We start from the raw sequence: 27,887 nt of genomic DNA on the forward strand, positions 1-27,887 counted from the left end.
TCCCAAGTGTGTGATGTTGTCAGGGTGGGGCTGTTGGGACAGCTGGCATGTTTTCCCCAGTGCCCTCTGAGCTTGGACCAGAACCCCGGGTTTCTGCTCCCCAGGCCAGTTGTTTGTTTGTTTGTTTTTCTGTCATACCCTTTTCCTTTGCTTTTTATTTTTTTCCTTTCTGTTTTCAAGAAAGTTTTAACTGTCATGTGCTTGGTAGCATGAAGACCACTGAGATGTACTAGGAAGCAGTCCTTGATAAATCATTACATTTAAGGAGGTGTCGTTCCACCTAGTGCCCTTTTAGCCTTTCTCATCATCACCAGTGTTTTCCAAGTCACTTAGGCTCAAAACCTCTGAATCATTTTTGAAATCAGCTTGTCTCTCACTTTCCCTATTTAAACAAGTTTTTAAGTCCTGTCATTTCTCTCAGCATCTCCTCCCCTTTCCTTTTCAACATCAACATCCTAAAGGCTTGCAGAGTTCTTTGCTTGGACTGTTGAAATTACCCCCTGATTGATCTCTGCTGGAAGATTTTCCCTGTTTCAATCCATATCAAACCTGTGAATAATAAGCTTAAATAATACAGTGTTAATTGAGCACTTACCATGTGATGGTTACTGTTGCAAACATTTTGTACTTTCCATAGTAGTCTTGAGGTTCAAGCACTGTTGGTAACCCATTCTGCAGATGGAAGGGGGAGGCCTACGCTAGAGCCACAGCAATGCGGGATCCGAGCCGAGTCTGCGACCTACACCACAGCTCACCGCAACGCAGGATCCTTAACCCACTGAGCGAGGCCAGGGATCAAACCCGCAACCTCATGGTTCCTAGTCAGGTTCATTTCCACTGTGCCACGATGGGAATTCCAAGAATTGCATCTTTGATCTGACTTTTTTTCTGTGAGGTTGGGGGAGGTGCACGTCTTAGTGTTTTTAATTGTATTGTTAGAGAACTTTGTATGTTTAAGGATGTTATATAATGCTTTGAACAGTAACATTTTCTAGACTTTTTATTTGGTATGGAACTCAGATGACAATTTGAAACACTTTTGCGCAGTAGATTATGGAAGGGGGAAGATTAAAAGTGAGCTCTAAAATGATGTGTTTATTTGCTGCATAAATGTACTTTTAATAAAGGATTCCTTTTTCATATTATTACATTTTATAACCTTTGTTGAACAATTAACAGTTTTCTCAGTGCTTAACTTTTAAAGTGTCTCTGGTCAGATGAATATCTTGCCTTTCAGGCATTTTGTAATGGAAAATCCCTGTAAATATACAGTGTTTTAATTGGAATCACAAAGCCAAATGATTGCCTCATTGGATAATTTTAAGTGTTATGCTGCAATTCAATATAGGTACCCAACCAAGTGCTTAACTAGATTTAGAAATATCTTGTACGTTTAACAGCTGTCTACTGGAACTAAAAAGGAGTGAGGAGAGGAGTTACGTATATGGTTCTTCTCTTTTCTGCCCAAGATAGGAGAGGTGAGAGAGTTTTAAAAAGTGTATTCTTTTCCCTCAGCTGCTGTTGCTGTGTCTGCTCTGGGAGAAGGCAGAGGCAAAGATCAGGGAAGGTTTGAGGCAGCTTTTCTTTCCAAGAAACTTTGTGTAACACCTCCAGACACCTCTTAAAGTGGCACGGTTGTGGCTGGCTGAAGGTGATGGCAGCCTGTGGTAGGTGACATTTCCACCTGTGTTTTATTTCCTGGCTGCCTTCTTCTGTGTTCTGATTCTTCTTCCCCTGAGGGGAAGACAGGTAAGCAGCCATTGTTCAGCTTTTTAAAAGCATCATAATACTTCAGCTTTTAGGTGTGTTGTAAGATATCATTTCTTTTCTTTTCGTACTTTCGGGTTTCTGAAAGGCAACTTAGTGTGTACAGACCCTGGCAAAGTTACAGTCAAGAGATGTGAGGAAAAAATCCTAGAACTGGGTGGGGGAGGGAGCATCTTTGGGTAATTCAGGTTTTATATATATGTACATATTCATACATTGTGTGTATATATATGCACATGTCTGTATAAATGTGTGTGTGTGTGTGTGTGTATATAAAACATTTAAAGTCCCCCCCCCCCCTCATTTTTGGCCATCCCGTAGCATATGGAGTCCCCGGGCCAGGGATCAGATCTGAGCTGCAGTTATTAACCTTATTAACCCATGTGCCAAGGCTAGGGATCGAACCTGTGTTAGTGCTTCCAAGATGCTGCCGATCCCATTGCACCACAGTGGGAGCTCCAGAAGTTTTTTTAGATAGATTGTATTTTACTATGTTTTTATGTAGGTTTTTTTGGGGGGGGGCGGTCTTTAGGGTTGCACATGTAGATTTTTTAAAAAGGAAATAAGTTAGATTCTAACCTCCATTCATTAAAATGTCTGTGAAGCTCTAAACAGATTTTCGAGCGAACTTTTCCTTTCCTCTGGCAATGACCCGTATAATTTCACATCCAGGGCGGTACTTTGCATTTACAGACGGGACAGGATGGTGACTCATCACATTTCATGTATGAGGAAACTGGCTTGTTTGTCACCATGTTGCATTTGTGCCAGTGTCATGGCAAGCAGAGGTAGTCTTAAATCCTAGCTCAGAGTATTTCTGTGTAGCAAGCTGAACTTTCCAGATGTAGTTTTCATTGTACCTGTTTTGTAAATGAACATGCTCCATTTGCCTGTGAGATGCGGAAAGCAGAGCCCCAGACCACAGGCGTCACAAAGGTAACGATGAGATCTGCAGTTTTCCCACCAAGATGGTTTCAGTGCTCGCCCTTAACTCTCCCACCAATAGCTGACCCGAGAGGAAGTGAATGAAAACACCATCTTCTGACTGAGAACAGAAAGTGGCATTCATTTAAAGAAAAAAAAAAAAAAGTGGCATTCATTGAATGCACATGTCATGTTAGGCTGAATTGAACTGTTTCATGTGTTGACTGCTGGCAATCCTCTTCAGGTAACTGTATTTGCAAAACCGTCAACAAGGGTACGTCATCTGACAAGTCCTAGTAGGAGGGACAGCTGTCTGGTAACCTTGGGTCACTGTCATCATTTCTTTCATTGAAATTGTGGTTGAAAGACACACTAGACTCTCAGGGTCTGGCTGACTAATCTGAGTGATAATAGTTTCTTAGCTTGTTTGAATTGTTTCTTGATTATAACCAGTCTGTCGATGTGAACAACTTATATCACTTTGGTAAAGCTTTTGGTAGCTTTATTTATGAAAGCTAAACTTACCGAAGGCCGAATGACTGCCGTGAACACATGAATCCTTCAGTTAAATAAGTGTTTAGTATTTATACAAGCACTCTAGTCAGGACCCCAGTTGTTTGCTCAGTTTCTTCCATATTAACCTGGATACCTGATAGAGCAACCAGCACTGTTCTGTGTAGATCTTCTAGATTCTTGGAAATACCATTTATTCTCATAGAGGTAGTATATTTTTTTCTTTTAATTTTTTTTTTAGGAGCTAGATCTCAGTTTAGCCTGGTTAGATACCTGTTGAATAAATCATGTTTTTGTCATAGTGTGGCTAGAAAGAAATTAATGTAAATAAGGTCTTATGTTTATATGTGACACGGTTTTTGTGTTGAGACACTGATAATGCCTGAAAAGGCTGCTTCAGCAGCTGTTGTCTCATCTGCTGTTTCCTTGTGCTGTTATCTGAATTCTGCTGGTGCAAAAGGCATCCTTTTCTGCCTCTCTGCAGGACTGTCCAGTGAAACAACATCTAAAATTAAACTACCAGAAGCCAGTTTGCTTTTTGTTTCCCCTTAAGACTGGAGTAGGATGGGGTGGGTGGGTTAGAGACTATATAAATTTAAAACAGTTATAAGCCAGCAAGGATCACACAGCTATCGTCATGAAGATAAACCATTTTAAATTGTATTTACCTCAAACGTATTTGCCTCAGAAGCATGTTTTTGACCATCTTGTACAAGTAGCCATTATTTTGGTTGCTATGTTAAGTGTTTCTTTAGCATGTAATTTTCATAGTAAAGTTTTAGTTTTCAGTTTTGAAAAGTTTTGTTGCAGTCACTTAAATTTGTTTTTTTTTTTTTTTTAGGGCCGTACCTGAGGCATGTGGGAGTTCCCGGCTAGGGGTCTAATGAGAGCTCTAGCTGCCGGCCTACACCACAGCTTCTCAGGATCCAAGCCGAGTCTGTGACCTACACCACAGCTCAAGGCAACGCCAAATCCTTAACCCACTGAGTGAGGCCAGGGATCGAACTTGCATCCTCATGGATATTAGTCAGGTTCATTAACTGCTGAGCCAAGATGGGAACTCCTGCAGTCACTAAATTGGTTAATCATACTAAAATTCATCAGCTTATATGTTTAATCTATTGCAGCATAATAATCTTCCATTTTGTGTTGGCACTTCTAAATTTTCTCCTGATGGCAGGTTCATATTTATAAGTTTATAAATGCCTATACTCTTCACACTCCATAGTCAGTTGGCTAGTCAGTAGCTACTTAAAGCATTCCACTATGTGTTGAGCACTGTTTAAGCTCTGGAGATTCGGAAATGAACAGAGCTGGAGGAGGACAGTGGAGTTTATGTTTCAGGAACGTTATTAACCAGGAGGCGGAATTCAGCTACTAATCCACTGGCAGTCCCTAACTAGCTACCAGGCCAAGTTAGAGAGTCACTGATCTTCATCTTCTTGGAGTGATTGGACTTGATCTCTTGAAAGGTTTAATCTCACCTTTGAAATTTCACAGAGACCTTGTGTATCTTTGTTTACCTGTCTTTTGTTTCAGCCCCAACCCCTGCTACCCATTCCTGGAAATTAAGGGCTCAAAGGCTGCTTGACACCATGTTTCCTATTAAAGGGGGAAATTGTTTTTTTACTTAAATAGGTTTATTACTGATTGGACATGTTTATTTTATGGGCCCTATAGGAAAAGGTATTTCTCTTTCCACTTGAAATTTTTATCACTGCTCACAACCCATAAAATACCCAGGTAGTATTATCCGCTTTATTTATTCTTACTATTTAAAAATATTTTATAATTTTAGAATATTAGAAAAAATATAAATTTACCCATATTATCTGTTACATTGTATAATAATTTATGGAATCTAGCAGCTGTATCCTGAGCTGTATCCTGATTATTTTAATCCTTTTTGTGTTCCAGATGCTATTATTAAAAATAAGTTCTTAGAGTTCCTGTTGTGGCTCAGGGTTAACAAATCTGACTTGTGTCCATGAGGATGTGGGTTTGATTCCTGACCTTACTCAGTGGGTGAAAGGGTTCAAACATGGCTTGGAGCCCAAGTTGCTGTGGCTGTGATGTAGGCTGGCAGCTGCAGTTCTGAATAGACCCCTAGCCTGGGAGCTTCCACATGAAGTGGGTGCGGCCCTAAAAAGACAAGAGCAAAAAAAGTTCTTGACTTTTTACTTCAGCTGTAAGAATTTGGTTTGTCTTTTGTAATTGGAAGGGCTAGGGACCATTTACTGTAGGGTTAAGTAAGAATTCCTGTAACTGAATTGAGGATAATCCATCCACCCACCCATCCATCTGACCTTTTTCAGGGGTTGCTTGAGGGCTTACCACATGCATCCTTAAGTTACATTGTTTGCCACTTCTGTTTTACCTCTTTTGTCCTTGGTCTTGTGGTTTGTGTGTGTTTTGCTTTTCTATATGTTGTAAACTCCAATATATTATGTTTTTTGCATTAAACAGAAATTTTTAGAAAAATTTAAAATCTTAAATTATCTTTTAAAATCATTGATGAGAGAAATGTCTTTAGTATTTTATCTATATATTTTACATTTCCGGCTGGCCTTTATTCTATTGTGTAGATCACAATTTCTACCTGGAATTATTTTCCTTCTGTGAACTGTGAATAGGTTTTTGTCCAAATTTGCTGTTGACAAATTTTTTCACTTTCATTTGTCTGAAAAAGTGTTTTGCCTTCATAATTTTGAAGGATGTTTTCACTGGATATAGAATTGCAAGTTAAAGTCTTTTTCTTTTGTCATTTTAAAGATATTGCTTGGGAGTTCCCTAGTGGCCTCATGGTTAAGGATCTGACATTGTCACCAGTGGTGGCTTAGGTCACTGCTTGTGGCATGGGTTTGATCCCTGGCCTAAGAACTTGTGCATGGCCAAAAAAAAAAGATACTGCTTTATTTTTTTCTGGCGTGTATGGTTTCTGATGAGAATTCAGTGGTTTTCCTTAGTGTAAATCTGTATTTTACAACCTATGGCTGATTTAAAATTTTTTCTTCATTGTTGGTTTTCAGACATTTGGTTCGTGTCTCAGTGGAATGTGTTTTTATACTGCTTGGGATTCTTTTAATTTGGGTCTGTGTGTTGATGCTTTCATTGAATTTGGAAAACTTCTATTATTTGTTCATAAATTTTTCTCCCCGAGTTTCTTTCTCCTCCAAACAGGTATATTAACTTGATTAGCAAACTCTCTAAGTTTTGGATACTTCTTTTAAATTTTTTTCCATTAAATTTTATACTTGTTTTCAGTTTGATTGTTTTATATGCCTTTGTTTTTAAATTCACTGATTTTATTTCTCCCTTCGGCAGTGGCTAATCTGCCCTCGAGGTCCATTCAGTGAATTTTTTCACTTCAATTATTTTTCATTTCTAAAATTTTTTTTTGGTAACTTTTTATAGTTTTCATTTATCTATTAAAATTTGCTGTTCCTTCTTTTATTTTGTCCATAATTTCCTCTATCTTTTAAAACATTTCTAATAATCTGTTGATTGTGTATGCACGTTAAGAATGCTAGGCTGGGAGTTTCTGTCATGGCTCAGTGGTTAACGAACTCAGTTAGTAACCATGAGCGCTTTTGGGTTCTATCCCTGGCCTCACTTAGTAGGTTAAGGATCTGGTGTTGCCGTGAGCTGTGGTGTAGGTCCCAGACATGGCTGGGATCCCGCGTGGCTGTGGCGTAGGCTGGCAGCAACAGCTCTGATTCTACCCCTATCCTGGGAACCTCCATATGCTGTGGATGCAGCCCTAAAAAAAAAAAAAAAGAATGCTAGAGAATGCTAGGCTGTTAGGAGTGCCCTTGTGGTGTAGCAGGTTAAAGGTCTGGCATTTTCACTGCAACAGCTTGGGTTGCTGCCATTAGTGTGGGCTTGATCCCTGGCTCTGGAACTTCTACATGCCTCTGCTCCCCCAAAAAAGAATGCTTGGCTATTGAGCATCTGGGCTGTGTTGTCCTCCTTTAAAAAGTGTTGACTTCCTGGCAGGCTGTTAGTTTACTGGGAGATCATCTTGATCCTTTGTGGTTGGTTTCAGTCTCTGTTAGGACCAGAAGAAGGCAGCCTTTTTATAGGGCCAGTAGAGCTCTCCTCCTAAAGTGTAGATTTTCTGGGGTCTCTTGAAAGTCTGTGGGTTTCTACTCTAAGTGATTGAAATACTATCTCCCAGTCCTGTGTGAGTCTGGTAGTTGTTCAGGCCTTCAGCTCTCTGTCACTTGCTCTTTGCGTGGCCTCTTAACCGTCACCTGATGATCGTGCAGCTTAGTGTTTGGCAGAAGAGTCAAGGGGATCCCTAGGCATAGATTAATGGAGCTCCTTCTCTGCAGTGCTCCCCTATTTCTACATTCTGCCCCACAAAGTCCAGCCAACTAACTCAGCAGCCTTGAACTCTCTTCTCTTGTCCTCAGCTCAGCAAGGCCACTGTGTTCTGTTTGGTCTCCCTTCCTGTACACTGTACTTTGGAAATTGTCTCTAGATAGAAAGTCAGGGTGATCGGGGCTCACCAAGTTTTTCCTCAGTAGTCACAGTTCTGTACGGCCTATTATTCGGTGTCTGGAAACATAGCATATGCTTTGACCAGTTTTATAGTGGTTTGTAGTGAGCGAGGTGTTTTGATACCAGGTATTCTAAAATGGTCAGAAGTGGAAGTCTAATAACACAAGCTTTAAAGAGAAATGTTTTTATCCCTCTCCAATTGTTTTTCTTCTTCTTTTTTGGCCGTACCCACAGCATGTGGAAATTCCCTGCCCAGAGATTGAATCCGCACCATGGCAGTGACCTGAGCTGCTGCAGTGACAATGCCAGATCCTTAACTGGCTGAGCCACAAGAGAACTCCCCATTGTTGTTCTTAACACTTTAATGTACAGATTTAATTAATGTCCCAGACTGATAAACCTGAGCATTTATTTAGGTCTTACAGGAACAATTTTATCCTGTTTGCAGACCTGTTTTGGCCAGTAGGTTGGAATGTGAGTCTGTGTGCATATATACACAATTATTCTGTGATGATGTATATTGGCTGCTAACTAGAGGGGTAATAAGAAATCAGTTCATTTGTCCTTAAAATTAAATAATTTATAGAATCATAACATAGTTTCACCTTAATATATATTTCTTTGACACTGCCTGTGGAGGCAGATACTATGCTATGTGCCTGGGATATAAAAATGAGTAAGAGAAATTGACTGTCAGCAATAGAAGTAGCCTGTGCTATGATTAGACTGTTCTTTTCTTCTGACTCATTTAAAAAATTCTTTCATCCTTATCCGCTCAGCTTTCTCCCTCCCTTTCAGAACTGTTTCTTCACGTTCTAAATATTGAAATGATGGATTCATTTCATTTCTTCATTGAACAAATATTTATTGAATGCAAGCCACATCCCAGACCCTGTTCTTGGTACTGGTGATATCTTCTTACTTGTGGACTTCCCTTCATTTACCCTCTTGATTGTGTGCCTTGTTTCCAGCCATCAGTCAAACTGCAACTGGCTGTTCTTTTAGCAGTTTTCTTCTCTTTCGTTATGGGGATGTCTTGTTGCTAGGGGTCTTGCAGCTTTCTTCCCATTTAAGCTTAGTTGCCCTTCTCTCATTTCCAAGGGGAATCTGTCTCAGAAACTTGGCCTCATAAAAATTTCTACATTTGAATGCTGTAGTTTTAATTAACTTGAATTATTTCCATTTGTTTTTGTTCTTTAATGTTGTTCTGTCTCTTTAAAATCTAATGTGGTTTAATACTGTCACAAGGGTGTCCCCATCGATACATTAACAACGAAAAGAAATTCAGTTCAGCTACAAGTGGAGCTACACGTGGGTCTTATATCAGAGATAAATGGCTATTATTTTCACTCGGGGTGTCTCCTAGGCTTTTCTGTTTGGCATTTATTTCCTCTATGTTAACCTCTGCCTTTTTGAATCTTGCCATCTCCCAGTCTCTGAGATCTGCTTATGGGATGTTTCTCTCTAGAATCAGCGCCAATATCTGCTAGTGTTAGGGTCTTTAGTTATTATAGTTTCTTGCTAGAACTTAGTAACTTGACTGGAGTGAGAAAGCTGCTTCATTTTTTGGTAAGCTTTATTTACCAACAACATTTTCTGAACTTTGAAAAAGTTAACAAAAATATATTCACGGTAAAAATGATCCATAGAGTTTGGAAGGATATAAAAAATAAAGATAGGATCCTACATTCATACTTTTCTCCAACTTGCCTTTTGTACGATTCGACAGCAATTTAAAATATTATTTTGGACTTAAGCTTTAAGTAATGATTTTGAAGATAATTTTGAATCAAGTGTTACAAATTTATCATTAAATTAAAATATCCACTGTTGTAGCATGTGTTGTGGTACATTCTTGGGCTAAAATTTTTAATTTAGTTGAATAAAGATTATATGTAATGTAGGTACAGGTGAAACCATATGGAATTGCTGTTTGTAGGCCGAAGGAGCGCCTATACCAGCAGTTTCTTATAGGTCAACCCAGGACTTTATTATCATTGTCACCTCTGTTAAAGGAGGAACTGAGTCTTTTTTCTCATTAACATTTGGATTAAAAGGGAATATGGAAACTTGAGAAAGAATAAAAACCATGGTGATTTGCTTAATTATTTTAAAATCAGGTTGACAAATGCCCACATTAATTTGTGTTCTTGGAGCCTTATTGTAGGAGAGGAATGAATGAGTGAACACCTTCAGTGCTTTCCCAGCCTTGTGGGGGGAAACTAAACTTGAATCTGTTTTGGGCTTTCACACACAGCAGTTTGTGCTAAGAAAGGAGACGGTGGGCATGTGGCAGACACAGCTGTACATAGACCCAAGTTATGAGGCCTTAGTGCTAGAAGCTTAACTTTCTTTCACCTCACTAAATAACTGGTAATGTTAGTAAGTAGTTATAATACATTTTATAGTCAATAGATGGTCTAGTAAATAGCTTTTAAAAAACCCCCCACAAGTGAAAAACAGTCATTTGTTGTTGAACCACACTTAGGTTACCTATAGCAAATTTTAAAAGGAACATTAGATTTTTTGTCCCGCATCATACCAGCTTTATGAGTGGGAATATGTATTCGTCTTTAAAAAAAAAAACCCCACAAATCCCAAAATCTAACTAAGAAGGTAAATCTGTTGGGGGGAAAAAAAGTCCTTATGGTGTACTTTGTAATCAGAATATAGCATATTTTCGGATTATCTTCTACTTGCATTAGCTGGAAAATAGGTTTCTTTTATTAAGGTGAGCAGTTAATTTTTTAAGATGCTATTCAAAGCAGCATTGGCATCACCTGGTGGCTTGTTAGAACTGTAGACTCTTAAGCTCTGCCCTCGATCTGCTGAATCAGAATCTGCAGTTTTAACAAGATTCAAAGGCAATTTTTAAGCATGTTCAAGTTTGAGACGCACCATTATAGATCATGAGTTACGCTGTCACCCTCACACCATGCCATAGTTATTCCTCAGTTCAGTGTGTTGAACTTAATGTATGTAATTGACTGGATCTAGATTCAGAAAATGAAACGTATTTAGGAGGACAGTTATAACTAATAAGCAGCAGCTGTCCATTTCTTTATAGTTCTTTCATAGCTGTTTGGATATCAAAAAATTATCCCCCATCCCTCCAAATGTGTTCTTGAGTCTGGTTCTACTTCCTGCTGAGTGATTAGTTGCTGTCTTGTGATTGTGTGTATATGTACACAAGTCAACAAAAGTGTATAAATTAAAGGAATAATTATATTTGGATGAGTCAAGTGTATATAATTCATATTGTAATGTATAACTTAAAAAATAATAAAATACTAAAGCAAGGGGAGGTATAAAAAGTTTAGCAGAAAACAAGAAAGGAGTGTAAAACACTTGGAATAAATAGAAAGGTTATTAGTGTTCATACATGACTAAAACTACATATTGTTTTTGTAAGAAACAGACTTCAATGTAAGGAAAAATTGAAAGTAAAAGGGTGGACGCAGAAAGTACCATGAAAGGATTAAGGAAAGGCTTGGTTTGGTCATATTAACTAATATCATACAAGGTGAAAAGCATTCTTGGAAACAAAGAGGGGCAGATTATGATGACAAAAGGTTTTATTCATCAGAAAGGTAAAACAGCTTTGAAGTTAGGTAATCCAGTAACATAAATGGGAGACTTTTAATACACCTCTCTTGCTAACTGATAGAATATCATGAGTGCAGAAATAGAAAATACATGTAAAAGAGGATATTTAATAAAATTAACAAACCATTGATTAGACTGATGACAAAGAAGAAAGAGAAGGCCTTCTTAACCTATCTTTGGTGAAGGGGCTATCACTGCAGTTATATCTACATTGATTGAAAAGCTTAGAGGATGTTAACGAAGAAGTTCTAAATTTAAAATTTAGACGAAGTTAACATACTATTAGAAGAATACAGACCCACCAGAAAATTTATAATCTGAATGATGTTAATTGTAAAACATACCTACAAAGAAAACTCCACAAAGGTGGTTTCATCACTGAATCTACTACAAAAGGATCGTCGTGACCAAGTCGTGTTCCAGGAGTACACAGTTGGTGTAACAGTCATAAACCAGTCAGTGTATTTCACCACAGTAACCAAGTTACCAGGAAACTCATGTCGTTTCAATGGATGCAGAAAAAGCATTTAGTATAATTTAGCATCTATTCGTGAGGAAACTAGAAGGGAACTTCATCAACCTGATGGTAGTTAGTAATTAAATACGTACAGCAACCATAATACTGGAGAAATGTTGAAAGCTTTCTTTCTGAGATTGGATATAAGACAGTGTACCTATATCTTCTATCACCACTGTACCAAAGGTCCCAGCAAGTAGAATAAGGCAAAGGGAAGCACAGAGGTTGGGAAGGAAAACAGAACAAAACTGTGCAAGTTGTGCTAGTAGCTACTTATTAAACACTGCAGGTAAATCCATCATTACGGAACATTCTATTGGACAGCGCTGTTCAAGACTGCAGTTTCAACCCAAACCCTGGCATGAGTTTGTTTTGGTGAATTTGAAACATAGATGGACACACAAAGGGCTAAGAAAAGCTGAAACATTCTTGAAAAACAGAATTCTCTACTAGATATTAAAAATTTGAAACTATTGTAATTTAGGCATTATCTGATTCTTACATGAAGATCTAGGTAATTCTGTATCTAGCAGAACAAAATAAAGAATCCAAGCACGTGTGGGTATGTAATTTATGATAAAGATGATGTTACAGGGAAAGTTCCCTTTTAATAATTGGTTCTAGGTTACTCAGCTGTCTTATTTTGGTGGCGGGGGTGGAATGAAACTTGATTTTTATTGCGGACATACACAGAAATCAGATCCGAGAGCATTTCTCATCTCTAGATATGAATGGCAAAACCCAGCATCTAGAAGATAACATAGAATTTCTTTATGACTTTGGTATAAGGGAAGATTTCTTAAACGGACACCAAAAGTAGTAATTTTTTTTCCTGCATTTTAGGGCTGCACCCTCAGCATATGAAAGTTCCTAGGCTAGGGGCCGAATCAGAGCTGCAGCTATCAGCCTACGTCACAACCACAGCAACACAGATTCCGAGCTATGTCTGCAGCCTACACCACAGCTCCTGGCAATGCCAGATACTTGTCCTCCAGCGATGCCAGGGATCACACCCACATCCTCATGGATATTAGGTTCATTACTGCTGAGCCACAGCAGGAACTCTCAAAAAGTAGTAATTTTAAACCAAAAGTTGATAACGTTGAGATTGTGTTCATCGAAAAACCCCCCAAAACATTAGGAGAGTGATAGTGTAAGTTGTCTATAACCCAAAACAGCTTATATCCAAAATATGTTAAAAAATAGGATTTCATAAAATTTCAGAAATCTGTAAGAAAAAGATTCTTTGATAGAGAAATGGAAAAGCAATCTGAATGGGCATATAAGTGGATATCCAGGTGGCCGATAAATACATGAAAAGATGCTCATAGTCACCAGGAAAACACACATTAAAATCACAACCGAGTACCACTGCATACCTCCTGTAGTGACTGAAGTCTAAGTGTTAGTAAAGGAATGGAGCACAGGGAATTTTCATAAACAACTAAGGAAAAACTAGATCGACTAAATAAAAAACTGGGAAAAACCGCAGCGCAGCATCTCTGTATATCCCATAGGTCGCCTAATAGGACTCTTCCTAGTGGCTGGATTCATAATAGCTCTGAACTGGAAATAATCCAATGTCAGTCAAAACTAGAGTAGATAAACTAATGACAGTGAACAAACCACAGTGTATAAGCCTAACATGATGTGAACAAATTCCTTTATACAAAGTTAAAAGTAATCTGATTTTTGAGGTCAGTACACTAGTAATTTTGGGACAAGGGGAAGTTGTGTGGGGTTTCTGGAATGGTGGCAATTTTTATTTTTCTTCTTCCACAGGTTCATTTGATGATAATTGCTCTAGCTATATACTAATGATTTATGTACTTTTTTCTATATAACCTATAAGTTTAAACGTAGTATATATATATAAAATGATGACATTGAGTAAAGAAGCAGAAGCTAATTTTTTAAAAAAGTGCTTGTTAAGTACCAGGTTCTGTTCTGCGTGTCTCCTTGTGGTGTCTTACTTAAACTTTATAACATACTTAAGGAAATAAGATTAGTATAATGCTTCTGCTGTAGGTAGGGGAACTAGGACCCAGAGTGGTTACGTTATTTGCCATTCTGGGCCTTAGTGGTTTTACTCTTTATTTCTAAGAGTTATTTGTATGTCAAGGACCTCATTTCTTTTCATATATATTTATATTTTTTCCCAGCTTTCTTGTTTTTAACAGGCAGATTTAAAGATGAACACCCTGCTCTATTTACCATTTAGGTTTCCACTTTTTTGCTGTTGCAAGCAATACTCAGGATAAATATTCTTTCCTAACTATCTTTGTGCCCATCATCTATTATTTCCTTTCCTTAGGACAAGTTTTTTTTTTTGTTTGTTTTTGTTTTTAACTGAACAGAATTGCTCCACATAATTGGAGTAATTGGATGTATTTTTAAATTATGGGTAATGAGGTGTTTAGAGAAGTTATCCCATCTGTCGTCCAAGGATCCCTGTCCTTTTACTTATTCAGTAGATGTTTATTAATCATATGTTCTGGGTCAGTTAAGGGCCTCCTGCTGTAATGAAGACAGAAGCTAAAGTCTAAAAGCAGTGCTAAGGCAAGTGGTGTTTCAGTGGGGTAAAGATGAGATTTGCACTTTAGAGAGGTCACTCTAGCCATCGTATTGAAGAAATACAGAGTTGCAGATGGGCAAGGTAAAGAGAGCAAGCTATTAGGAATCTCTCTGAGTCATCTAAATCGGGCATGGGGTCATGGAGATGAGAAGAGGTTGTATTGGAGTGTCCCGTAGGAGGTAGAATCGGCAAGGTTGGGCTGCTTTTTGCATGAAGTGAGTGGTCTTTGGAGGAGACCACCTCTCAGTGTGACTCCTAGAGCTTTGATTCTGGTTGTCTGGGTGGCAGACAGTGGAGTTTGCTGTGGTAGTATATGGAAGTGGAACTTCTGTGTGGGGAGAATTGAGCTTTGTTCTTTTTAGTTTGCAGAGTCTGTGCAATATTCAGGTAGAGACTATGTGCTCCACACGAGGTGTGCTGGCGCCATCATCCTTTATGTTATGGTACAGGAATTGCAGTTGATGTTGTCTCTTAATTGCCAGAACTCTTCTAAGTACCTTACAGGTATTAAAGCACAGCTGTTTGAGGTAGATTGTTATCATTATCAGGAAATCAAGTGTGCAAGGTCACACAGCTGGTTAGTCTGGGGCTGAAATTTCAAACTGCAACAGCCTAGCTAAGAATCCCTGCTCTTCACTTTTGAGCCATTGCAGCTGTATGTTTCAAAACAAGTTGACTTTAGGAGTTCCCATCATGGCTCAGTGGTTAATGAATCTGACTAGGAACCATGAGGTTGCGGGTTCGATCCCTGGCCTTACTCAGTGGGTTATGGATCTGGCGTTGCCGTGAGCTGTGGTGTAGGTTGCAGATGTAGCTCGGATCCTGCGTTGCTGTGGCTCTGGTGTAGGTTGGCGGCTACAGCTCCGATTCGACCCCTAGCCTGGGAACCTCCATATGCCGCGGAAGCGGCCCAAGAAATGGCAAAAAGACGATAAAATAAAATAAAAACAAAACAAGTTGACTTTAGAAAATGTACCCTGGTTTTGGACAGTGTAGTGTGTCGTGTGGTGAGAGTTCACTGGTTTACTCAGGAAGACAAGCCCAAGTATTCTGGGCTGCTGTTGGTTGACTAGGGTGTTTTTATGCTTTGCCTTTTGGTTCTAGTCTGTGATAGCAAATTTAGCTGAATATAAGAAGAAAAGTCCTTGGATGGAATATGGGCATTATTGCTTATTTTTCACTGAAATAAAGCAGTCTGATTATTATTTTAAAAGAAGAAGAAGAAAAGTATTTTTTTCTTAAACAAGTTAACTACCAAATACTTCTAGGGACCAAAATGTTAATTTTCCATTTCTACCGTGAAAGTTATGACTCTGGTCCCAACCTACCTGTGGGGTAATTATTGATTGTTCATTTTTGTGGCAAGCTTGCCTGGTCTAGGTTCTCTTAGGACTGTCAGAAGAGTGCAGAGGAATACAGCAGTCTGCGAATTTGTTTCCATGTGTTGTGCACTCAGCCTTTAATTACTGTGTCCACAGTAAGCACCGCTAGGGCACCATTTTCCCCCGGGCTTGGGGCATATTAGGGCTGCTGATCACCATACACATGGCATGGGCAAAGCAGAATCTTAGCAGTGTTCCTTGGCATTGATTTCCAAAGAGCTGATCCATTGGACAGGTCCTTTGCAGGAATTCAGAGATTACTTTTGCAACTTATGGTTCTCAATTGATGGAAATCTCACATGTGAAAATGAGTATTAAAGATTATTTCCATTGCTTTACAAAAAAGATTTGCTTGCAGTTTTTTCTTAAAACAGGTTTATAGATACTCATTATAATTGCTATTTTATACCATTTAATGTCCAACAGTTGTGTTGAGTGTCATATCCTCATTGGTAGTTTTAAAGGTGTTTAATATTGTTGAACATCCTAAAGTCCTTATTTAAAGATCTATCAAATAGGTCAGAAGATACAAACACTAGGATATGAATGCATCTTTTAAACCTCACTTACTATCTTCTTATAGGAGGAGAGACTTCAGCATGCAAACCTTCATCTGTTCGGCTTGCACCGTCATTTTCATTCCATGCTGCTGGCCTTCAGATGGCTGGACAGATGCCCCATTCACATCAGTACAGTGACCGTCGCCAGCCAAACATAAGTGACCAACAGGTTTCTGCCTTATCTTATTCTGACCAGATTCAGCAACCTCTAACTAACCAGGTGAGTTCATGACGTATCAGAAATGATTTGTTAGAATGGTAATTTATTCCTTAGAATGGTGTAATAGTAAATGGGCAAAATGCCTTAATGCTTTTCAGTTTTACATGTCACATGGGATTCCCTATTGACAAAATACGGTGTTAAGTTTCCATTAAAAAGTGTGTTGTTGTTTTTTTCTTTGTTCTACGTATTTCACTCTATAGTTAAAAACACTTACAACGGCATTCTCTCATTTTGCAATGAGGGGGAAAGATTTTTGCTTTTTTAATAGCCCCATTCATGTCATAAATACATTCCCAGGCAGGGATGGAATCCAAGCCACAGCTGTGGCAGTGCTGGATCCTTAACCTGCTGCACCACAGCAGGAACTCCCAAAAAGTTATTTTTAAAGAATATTAATTAAAAAAAGGAAACAAAGCTTATTTTTATGGAAAGACGGTTAGGTGGAAAAGCATAAGTTACAGGAAAACAATTCCAATTCCATTGTAGCAGACACATAGAGCTGATTTTACACTGTTGGCAACTTTGGTATGCATTTATAAAAATTAGTATGAAACTCCTTAAAATTAAAAAGAGGAGTTTTTGCTGTAGCACGGTGAGTTAAGAATCTTACTGCAGCAGTTTGGGTTGCTGTGGAGGCATGGGTTTGGTTACTGGTCCAGTGCAGTGGGATACAGAATCTGGCTTTGCTGCTCAGATTCAGTCCCCCGCCTAGGAACTTCCATATACCTCAGGTGCAGCCATTTGAAAAAAAAAAAAAAAATTGAAAAAATGTTAATGTAAATTAACCATGCCGATCATTCTTATATTCAAACTATAGATTTCAGCAGTTTTCCATAAGATGGGTAGTACAAAATGAATAAATGCTGAAACCTCTCGGTACACATACATACAAACATACATATATACGTGTGTGTGTGTGTGTGTGTGTGTGTGTGTGTGTGTGTTTACTAGCTTCCTGAATTAACTGCATTCATTCTGTTGATTTCTGGTGCGGGGAGAATTTTTTTTACTAGCTGTAGTTGTGGTAAAGTTTCTGTGCCCATTGAGGCCACGTGATGAGTGCTGAAAATGGCAATTTTTCCCATGTACTTAGGAATTTGGCTTGTCATTGTTCATTTAGGTCTTTTAATATGAACCAAAACTTGGAAAATATCAAGGTATTTCTTATACTGGTTTATTTAAAGGAAATGTTTTTTCTCTAATTCAATAATACGTGGTTTTAGTGAGCCGTTGGCTGCAGTTAAGTAGCATCATTATTTGCGTATACCCTTGTATGTATTTTCATAAGACTGTCAATAGTTGAGCGGAGTTTACATTTATAAAGTGTATGTAGCACATGAATAACATTCACAGTTAAATAGTAAGATAAATTATGGTGGGTCTTAAGAATTTGTTTTATGCAGTAAATTGAGAAGTTGTATGTTTGAGAATTGAGCAGTTGGTCAGAATTGGAAAGCATTTAATCATGTAGTGGAAGAAAGCTCTGGATGTCCAAACAGTAGTGATAGCACATGACTCGTTTGCATTGTATTTTTAAGAGAAAAAGATTTGGGTTCATTTTCCTGCTTGTTCAAAAGCAGCCTGTCAGGCAGGATGCCTGTTTTCAGTCTCTTTTACAACCGAAGGGACTGAGCTCCTGTTAGTGACTCTCCAAGACTGTAAGCTGTAGTCTCGGGGGGCCTGGCCCAGGCAGGCCTCTTTCTGCTTTCTTGTGTGTGCTCATCAGTTCTAACACCTGGTGTCTATACGGAGGGTGAGGGAAAAAATCCAGTCCTTTAAGGTCCTTGTTATGGTTATATGATTGTAGGAGGTAATTTAGTTAGCAAGGTACCTATTTTTAGGTACAACTAACATCTTACTTGTGGATTATTTATTTTCAAATAAGAGATAAATTACTTAGTGTTTCCATTTTAAGCTGTAAAATATTTTTAAAGTCTCACATAATGTAAAAGGACTTTAAGAAGTAATATTCAGCTGGATATTTCTAACAGACTCCAAAGATTTCTGAACCTAATAAGCCAGTCAGATTAAAAGCTGTCTTAAAACTGCTGTCTAAAGCACTAAAACTGTGAGCTGACACAGAGGGGTCTGCTAGTCATAAGACGTGGACTCCAGGTTTTGACTCTTGATCTGGTTGTGTGGCTTGAGTCAGGTCACAGAGCGTCTTCTGTCAGTTCTGGAATGTATGATTATGCTTAGACTAGAACTCCCAAGTATATTGTCTAGCTCTAAACTCCTGGAATTTTATTATTTGATTTCCATTGCTGCTGCTTAATCACCCTATCAGTGTCTTTAAATAAGTCTTATTTACAAGTAAATTGAAACGAGCTAACTTTAACATTTTATTTCTTGTAGTTAATCTTTCTCGTATGAGTGTTACATGTAAATTTAAAACAGTTTTCAAAAGATAAAATGTATTTGGAGTTAAGTGTAGGAAAGTATGATCCGATGTTTGAAATGCTTTTCTAGTTTTCCCAGTACCTTTCATGGTTCTTAAAGCATGTGCTCTGTCCAGCTCTCAGGAGAGCAAGAAAGGGAGGGTGTCAGGGTCCTCATTCACTGAGATGAGTGGTGATGTGAGGTAAACATAAAACGGGTGGGGTCGGTGTTACTAAACTAGAAAACAGTTTTTTAATAAAGTCCTAGCACATGGTGAATCTTTTCAAGAAAAGATAATCTTTTCTAGAAAAGATAAAAGATTGTTTTTAGCTTCTGCAACTTAGAGAGGTTCCCAGGCTAGGGGTCAGATTGGAGCTACAGCTGGCAACCTACACCACAGCCACAGCAACACCAGATCTAAGCCGAGTCTGTAACCTACACCCCAGCTTTCGAGGCCAGGGGTTGAATCCACATCCTCATGGATACTAGTTGGATTCAAAATCGGTTGAGCCACAGGGGGAACTGTCTCCTGCCTGTTGTTGGTTTTTTTTGTTTGTTTGTTTGTTTGCTTTAAGATCTGTGTCTTTCCCCAGAAAGTTCCCTTAATTAGGAGCATTGGGGGTGTGTGGTTTTTCTTGGCTCCCAGAACCAGTAGGAGGATAGCTCAGCAAGTTCCCTTTTGCAAGTGAGGACACTGGGGACTGGGGGGGTGTCGTGGAGGGGAACTGGCTCCCTGCCACAGCTTGGTGAGCTCCTGGGTCCTATGTACACTGGGTTTTTTCACCCAGCTGTGAAAGGGAAGAAGGGACCTCGCCACCTTACATTCTTCTGACTTTGTGAGAAGTTGAAAGTAGACAAAGCATCAAATGCATAGGACTGGTTTGAGTCCTGGTATAGATTTATGACTAAGTGTGTATTTGGCAAAGTTGTTTTCTAATTCTGGATTTGAGCTTATGGTGCCACAACAGTGAAAAATGGACAGTTTGGTTTACCTAATACAAAATGACCATGAAAGTTAGTGGAGAAAATGTTATTTAGTTTATGGAAATTGATTTGTTCTTTTCTATATATTCTGAGCATCTACTCTGTACAAGGTGCTGTTTGAAACACTGAAATACAGTCTGACCTAAAGACCAATTTTTTATGGGGGGAATGCATCTGGCTTATATATACAGATGCCCCTGGAATAGTAATTTCTGCTGCCAGAAGTATATAAAAAAGTAAGGTATTTAGAATTAGCTAATCAATTTGGCCTTGTAGGCAGTCTGGCCAGTTGTAGAAGAGACTAGCAGTATATAGTGACAGGTCAGGCTCAGTAGCACACATTTGTATATTGAGTGTAAAAAACATTGTTAGTCAAGATTGTGTTCATGTTCAATTTCATGTATGTACTACTATACATTTTAAATTGATTTTTTTTTAATTGTGTGATTTTGGTGTTTTAAATGAGCATAATGAATTATTCCTGAAAAGATGTAGTCACTGGTTCTTTTTTCCAGTGTTTGAAATACCAGTGGAATTGTGAGTGGATAAGTTAAAAACTTAAACATATTTGCAGTTTCAAACATAGTTAATTTTAGTAAATGCATTCATTTATTTTATTGGTATTTTTTGTTTTATTTTCATTATCAATCATATTGGTATTTATTATGCATCACTCAATTATTGTGCCCAACAAATAGCCTAAAAATGATTTGACCAAGAGGAGAGAATGGGGGCCTAAAATTAACAAGGGAGCTTCTGGCCCAGTGCCGTGGTTCAGAGCATGGATATTTAGGCATGAGACTACCTCAGCTGTCAAATCATCTGTTTTATTTACTGGCTCTAGGACCTCAGTCAAGTAACTTTACATCAGACACTCAGGTTTCTGATTTGAAAAATGGTGACAGGAACATTCCTTATTCTCATGAGATTGTGGGGAAGATTACATGAAGGAGTAAAGTAATGCATACTCAAAAAAAGTAGTGTTTGGCAAATATTTGCTGCTACAATTAGTATTTTATTATTAACTACTGAAGTAATTCACCTGCGTCTAACAAAGTTAGACCTTCTATCAACTCTCGTTACAGTGGTAAAGTATTTAACTGGTTCAGCCGTCCCTGAAACTTCACTGTGAGGCTGTGCTCCAGTAGTCCAAGAAGGTCTTGCCAACCACATGACCTACTTGAAACTACTGTCATGGCCTTAAAAAATAAAAAAAAAAGAAATACATTAAGGTAAACCCTTTCATTACATTGAATGCTTACAGCGTTCATTCATGTAACATTTTACAATTGACATCCTTGTTACCACTGTCATTTATTCGTTAAGTCTCCAAGGACTGCTATAAAAGCAAAATATTCTGTGAACCCCTCCTTTTATATTTAGAAAAATAAAGCAATTCTCTATTTTGAAAAGTATTCAGATTGTCTTATGAAGTCTTACTGTATTTTCAGACGAGTAAGTTATAATCACTGAAGGTTTTTTCTCCTTAAACCTTATTTGGAACCTTAAGGAGAGGGTCATGGGAAAAGATAACAATTATTAACTTAATATAGTAATTTGGTGAATTTTCCATCTTGATAACTTTTTAAGAGTTTGAGTACAGATGCAGAGGAAGTGAACATTGTATTGGTTTAAGAGAAAATACACCTAGACAGTTGCTGTGCTTACTCTTTCATACCCCAGGGATGGTGATTCTTTTCTGTTCTCTCTGTTGTCACCTTATAACCCTAATCTCTTCCTTTAGTTAGTGTGGGTTAGCTTGGTTAATTTCCAGACATTGCTGTGAATCCTTAGTATGGTGTGTTTACTGTCTCTCTGCCCTTAAATTGACCAGAGTATCCTTTGAAAGGGGCTGTATCAGGGGCTTCTGACTCAGTGGATTTTGCTGGTATAAATGTCTGCAAAAGCTAGACAGGAACTCAAGGAAGGCTAGTGGTAGTGACTAATGGGACCTTAATGTAATTAATTGGTTTTGAGGATCTGTTGGTTGCACGTTGCCCCTCTGGGACCCCTTGCTGAGGCTTGGCACATGGTAGAAGAGTGGGGTGAGAACAGCAGTCCGGGATCATTGGTGTGCTAGTTGCAGCAATCCTGGGTGTGTTTGCATCTGGAGGACATCGTGTTTCTGCCCCACACATCTAGCACAAAGCTCCAAGTTGAATGCCCACTGCATAATTGGATAGGAGAGAGATGTGGTTTGGCATTGGGGTGGAAGTATAGTTGAAATGAGTTTTTTAAAAGAAGGTTTCATTAGCTTTAAGGTGTCAGAGGACCTTATGGATGCTTCTTTGTGGTCAGCTCCTAGTGTAACCCTAACTAAGGATATTGATATTATGAATTCCTTTGTTTTTTCAACAAATATTTATTAAACACCTACTATATGCCAGGCAGTTTTGTAGGCAAAGGGAATATAACTGAACAAAAGAATCCCTACCCATTTGGAGTGTTCCTTGTAGTAGAAGGAGGAGAAAAAAATGGAAACCAGTAAATGAGTAAATGTACACTAGTATGTCAGGTGGGGTCAGTGCTGTGGAGAGTAACTCAACGGGTGGGGGCGCAGGGAATGTGGAGAGGGTGAGGTTGGATTTTGGGGGGGGGGGTGTTTTATTCAGTCACACTAAGGAAGTGCGTGCAGATGTCAGCCTTGCTGACAGGCAAATGCTTGCTTGTCAGAGGGCAGGGTCTGGGGTGTTGGGAGCTGCGTTCCTGCAGCACCAAGCTCCATCTCTGCCCCATGGCCTGCTCGCTTCATGGTGCCCGCTGGGGTCTGTCTTAAGAAGCTGAAAGGTAGGTTAGTCTTTGTCTGCCTGTTGCGAACCTGGTCAGGCTTTAGGAATTAATTCAGAAGAAACTTTCCCTTCAGCGGAATGTATGGTGGAGACGCCCTTGTGGACATCATGCATGTCTCCTGGACGAGGGGTATGTCTGTAATCCTCTTGTTTAATTTGGGGAGTGGAGGCAAGCCTTGAACAGCTGGATATATTCTCTTGATTTTATTTATTTGTTCCAGTGATTGTTTTCATTGAATTCTGATTGAAAAAGATAACTGAGAGAGAATATATAATCTAATGTAGATGTCTCTCTTTTTTTTTAAATACATATACACAGGTTACAGAAGAGGGAATTCACACCAGTTCAGCATAGTTAAAGTGCTAGTCTTTTCTGTCTATTTAAGGTGATGCCTGATATTGTCATGTTACAGAGGCGGATGCCCCAAACCTTCCGTGATCCAGCTACTGCTCCCCTGAGAAAACTTTCTGTTGACTTGATCAAAACATATAAGCATATTAATGAGGTAAGACTGTTGCTGTGTTACAATAGCATTTATCTTGCAATGGGGGAGGAGCGTTATTTTGTGACACATTTAAAAATAACTAAATTTTTTTACTCTCAGTGATTGTCATATTGATGATTATTAAGAAGATTGGTAAGTTAATGATTATAGATAATTATGTAAAAGAAAGATATTAACAAGGACGGCAAAAAATTTAGGTAATTGTGGATAACTCTTTCAAAGTTGTATTTAATATATACCAAGTTATCATTTCTATAATAACTCTTCTCTAAAGCAGGAGAGGGAGGGAGTAATGACACTTTAAGTCTGAATATGTTAAGAGTTTTGCATAAATTTTTCTTTTTTTTAGCGTTTTTTCTTATGGATGTCAGGTAGCTCTGAGATGTATTTAATACACAGTAAAGACTTTGGCCTATTTTGCCTGATCTGTTTATATTCATGTGGTTTTAAATTTTCTTTTAAAATGAATGTGTATTCATTTATCTATATCTTTTCATTGTATAATACTTGAAAACCTTTTCTGTGGAAGTAAATAGGATAAAAAGCATAGCTAGCAGTTTGAGTTACTCATCTGCCAACTTGACCCTTTGCCTCCAAAAATTATTGTTGTGGTGTCTTAGGCCTTTGGTGTGATTGTTATTTGCTTCTAACCTCCCCTTTAGCGCTGTAAGGAGTTACCAAATGGGCTTTTCTGGAGAAGAGTGGACATGCCCATGCTTTCTATTTTCTTGAAAGGGACCCCATAGCCTTTTGCATTATAAGGCTTATCTTCTACCAGCTTTAGAGCCAATTAACTAAAAAGATGTTCTTGTGTGTGTGTATAAATTTCACGACAGTTTAATTGCTGTTGAATGCCAGCATTATGTTGTTGTGGCAGTACGGCAAGGTAAAATTGGAATGGACTCAGTGAGGATCATTTCCAAATCGGATTTTGTACACAGTTCTTGTGCAATAAAAGATGTGCCACACTAGCTTCTGGTTATCTGAAAATATCTGAGGAATCGTTAAACCTTAACAGTAGCTTTGTTGAAGCTTGTTTTTTAACTGTTTTGCCCCCTTGTGGACTAGAGTTTTTCTGATGTGCTAAGCAGGAAAATTTCCTCAATGTTAGTACCGGTTACTTGACCTGTTGTCTGGTCTACCTATTATTTTTTTTTTTTTACTAATCTTAGAAACCATTTTATAAAAAAAAAGATGAAAATAGCAGTCTCAACAACAAAGTTTATGGCTTTCAGTGTGGATATGGGGCATGGCAATTTTCCTTAATATGTTACCATAGGCTTAAAAACTGGGCATTTTTTTTTTTTATGACATCAGTTCATATACATTTAAATTTTCATTTAAAAAATCTTTTCCCTTGGAGTCAGGTATAAAATTGGGGTTGACTAGAAGGGGGTGTGAGGCAACCTGAATGTAATGAGATGCAAATATTCTTTATTTTGCTTGGCACTTGTTGATAATATCAGGGTATATATTTTTTTTCAAAATCTCTTATATACTCCATTAAGATCTATACCATCTCACTATATATAAATTATATCTTAGTTTAAAAAAATAAAAGTGTCAATCAAGTCCTATTACTCTTCTTGAATGGGAGTCTTTGGCCCAGTCACTTAACGTCTCCTGTTTATAAAATGTATAGACAATATAATTCTTAAGTGAATTTTACTGTAGATATTTTCCATTGGTTATAGATCAGTGTTATTCTGTAATTCTAATAGCAACTATAGAAAATTCTTTATTTTTGTTGTGTGTGTTTGTTATAAAGAATAAAAATCCATCCATTTCCTGCTAAAGGCAGATTTGTGTATACTCTGGATATACGGAGCACTGTGTCCTGCCCCCCCCCCAATGGTGATTTAATTACACAGTTAACATTGTATATTCTCTTTTCAGGTTTACTATGCAAAAAAGAAACGAAGACATCAGCAGGGCCAGGGGGACGATTCTAGTCACAAGAAGGAGAGGAAGGTTTACAATGATGGTTATGACGATGATAACTATGATTATATTGTAAAAAACGGAGAAAAGTGGATGGATCGTTACGAAATTGACTCCTTGATAGGCAAAGGTTCCTTTGGACAGGTAATTTAATGGAAAATGCTGACTTTCATAAATTAGAACTTTTTAGTGAATCATGTTGTATCATTTTCTCAGTAGTACAGTTCTAATATTTGCAAATAGATCTAGACAATGGATATGTATTTGGTTTATCATATTTTCTAAAGGTAATAAAACTACATCAGTAGCAAAAAACTACTTTAGATTTTTTTTTTCCCCCCTTTGGTCTTTTGTCTTTTTAGGGCTGCACCCATGGCATATGGAGGTTCCCAGGCTAGGGGTCTAATCGAAGCTGTAGCTGCCGGCTGACACCACAGCCACAGCAGTGCGGGATCTGAGCCGTGCCTGCGACCTACACCACAGCTCACGGCAATGCCGGATCCTTAACCCACTGATCGAGGCCAGGGGTTGAACCTGAAACCTCATGGTTCCTAGTTGGATTCATTAACCACTGAGCCACATTGGGAACTCCAGAAACTCCATTAGATTTTTTTAAAAAGAAGATTTACTTTCTAAGCTACCAAGGTACTTATTTTACTAATACTAGTGGTTGAATTTACCCGCTAGTAGATGGTGTTGCCTCTTCCATGTTGGCTTTGTCGCCTGTGGATGATTCTTCATTTTGTGGGCTGGAGATAATTACCTTTCTGTCTGACACTCGTCCTCAAAGGGAACAAAGTTTCTTATTTTCAGTGGGTACAGCAGGTGCCCACTCACTTCTTTGCAGTTTTGGGATGCCAGGGGCTGTGCTTGGAGTCCATACTCAGCTCCTCTTCCAGCTCAGTCAGGTCTCTAAGTGGGCAGATGGTCTCCAGGATCCCCTCTTCAGCCCTCAGGGCATCAGTCACACTATTGTTGTGTTTGGCCTACTTCTGAAGGGCAGGGCCATTCAGGCAGCTTCTGCCAGGAAGAGTGAAGTGGACCTGCTTTTTTCCCGTCATTCCTGGCCTCTTCTCTCACCCACAGCTGTCTTCTCCTTATTTGCGCCCCCGCCCCACAGCGCAAGACCTTCACTGTGTTAGTCTCTCTCTTCTCTCTCTCTCTCTTTTTTCTTTTTTTTCTTGTCTTCTAGGGCCACACTCACGGCATAGGGAGGTTCCCAGGCTTGGGGGCTAATTCGAGCTGTAGCCGCTGGCCTACACCACAGCCACAGCAACTCGGGATCCGAGCCACATCTGTGACCTACACCACAGCTCACGGCAATGCCGCATCCTTAACCCATTGAGCAAGGCCAGGGATCAAACCCCGCAACTTCGTGGTTCCTGGTCAGATTCGTTAACCACTGCGCCACGATGGGAACCCCTCGCTGTGTTCGTCTCTTACATCAGCTGTGCCCAGGCTAAGAGCTGTCAGACCTTTCTCCAGACACTTTTTTGTTTTGTTTCAGGGCCACACCTGAGGCATATGGACTTTCCCAAGCTAGGGATCAAAGGATTAAACCAGAGCTGCAGCTGAGACCTACAGCCACAGCCACAGCCATGCCAGATCTCCACGGCTTGCAGCAATGCCAGATCTTTAACCCCCTGAGGGAGGCCAGGGATCAAACCGGCATCCTCATGGATACTAGTTGGGTTCTTAACCTGCTGAGTCACAACAGGAACTTCCCTCCTTGAACTTTTAAAGAGCTTTTCTCTGGCTTTGGATCCCCCAGCTGCTCCCGCTTGTTAAATGTTCCTGTCTCATCAGAGCTGTTTATTGTTTGAGGTGTGATGTGCTGTTAATCCTAGTCTCCTTTGCCTTGCAACTTTTGTGCAGTGAGTCGGTAATTAACTTGTAACCCAAATACTTCTTTTGACTTTTTGACAGTTTCTTGGTTCTTTTTGCTTTTGCTTTTTTTTTTTTAAACTACAGAACTGTGCTCTTATTCATCTGTTCTTACCCTGAGAGAAAGCAAAATATGCTTTTTTTCAACCTGTGAGGAAAAATTCATCATGTGTCAGTCTAATCATGCTTAGGACGTTAGAACTCTAGGCCATTAGCAGCCACAGGTCTAGACCAGACAAATGAAGTGAATAAATCTGTAAGAAAGATGCACAAGGTTGTGAGGAGACTTCTGTCACTCCAGTGTGGCTCTGTCAGGCCCTAGTCACATGTGGGATAGTCTGCCCCTTTCCATGATTTCAGGAATTTGGGGGATTTTACATAATTCAGGGCCTTTACCCTTGATTTGTAACCTCTTTTTCTTCTAAGCTAGGGCTTTTTCAGTGTTTTGGGAGTCCCTCTCGATGAAAGTATTACCTTTTGTCAGAAGCAGCTTGTGCTTCTCTTTCAGAGCTTCTTGAGGAAAAGGCATTTTTCAGGCCTACAGTAAGGCTGTGAACAGACGCCCTAGATAGAGTGATTGCTGTCTTCCTCAAAATGACACCAGCATTTAGGCAGTTGATTTTAGCAGGACAGTTTTCTGACTTCTTTGACGTCCGCCATGAAACTCGGGGCCATACAGCTTAAACTTCACATACTCAGTCTTTGAACTCACTGCGGTCTTCCCCCTCCTCCCCTTTGCTTTAATTTTCTCATACTCTGATTCCTAAGAGCAAGTGAGCATAGTAATAAACCTGTGAAAATCTAGGCCTGTTTGACATCACAGTCGCTTTTACC

The 27,887-nt window shown here is 39.0% G+C and overlaps 1 protein-coding gene across 7 annotated transcripts in view; it reads left to right on the forward strand.

Moving 5' to 3' along the window:
• Nucleotides 1–27,887, forward strand: part of DYRK1A (dual specificity tyrosine phosphorylation regulated kinase 1A) — a 150,599-nt gene that overhangs the window by 95,334 nt on the left and 27,378 nt on the right. For 6 of the 7 annotated variants that reach the window (XM_047796483.1, XM_047796493.1, XM_047796531.1 and 3 more), the window contains 3 exons: nucleotides 16,371–16,567; nucleotides 23,109–23,228; nucleotides 25,125–25,313. In XM_047796483.1, the coding sequence (XP_047652439.1) occupies nucleotides 16,371–16,567; nucleotides 23,109–23,228; nucleotides 25,125–25,313 (506 nt within the window). The remainder of the gene's footprint in view (nucleotides 1–16,370; nucleotides 16,568–23,108; nucleotides 23,229–25,124; nucleotides 25,314–27,887) is intronic. The other variant, XM_047796512.1, reaches the window with a different exon arrangement.

This window comes from Phacochoerus africanus, chromosome 1, assembly GCF_016906955.1.
Source record: "Phacochoerus africanus isolate WHEZ1 chromosome 1, ROS_Pafr_v1, whole genome shotgun sequence".
NCBI classification, from domain to species: Eukaryota; Metazoa; Chordata; class Mammalia; order Artiodactyla; family Suidae; genus Phacochoerus; species Phacochoerus africanus.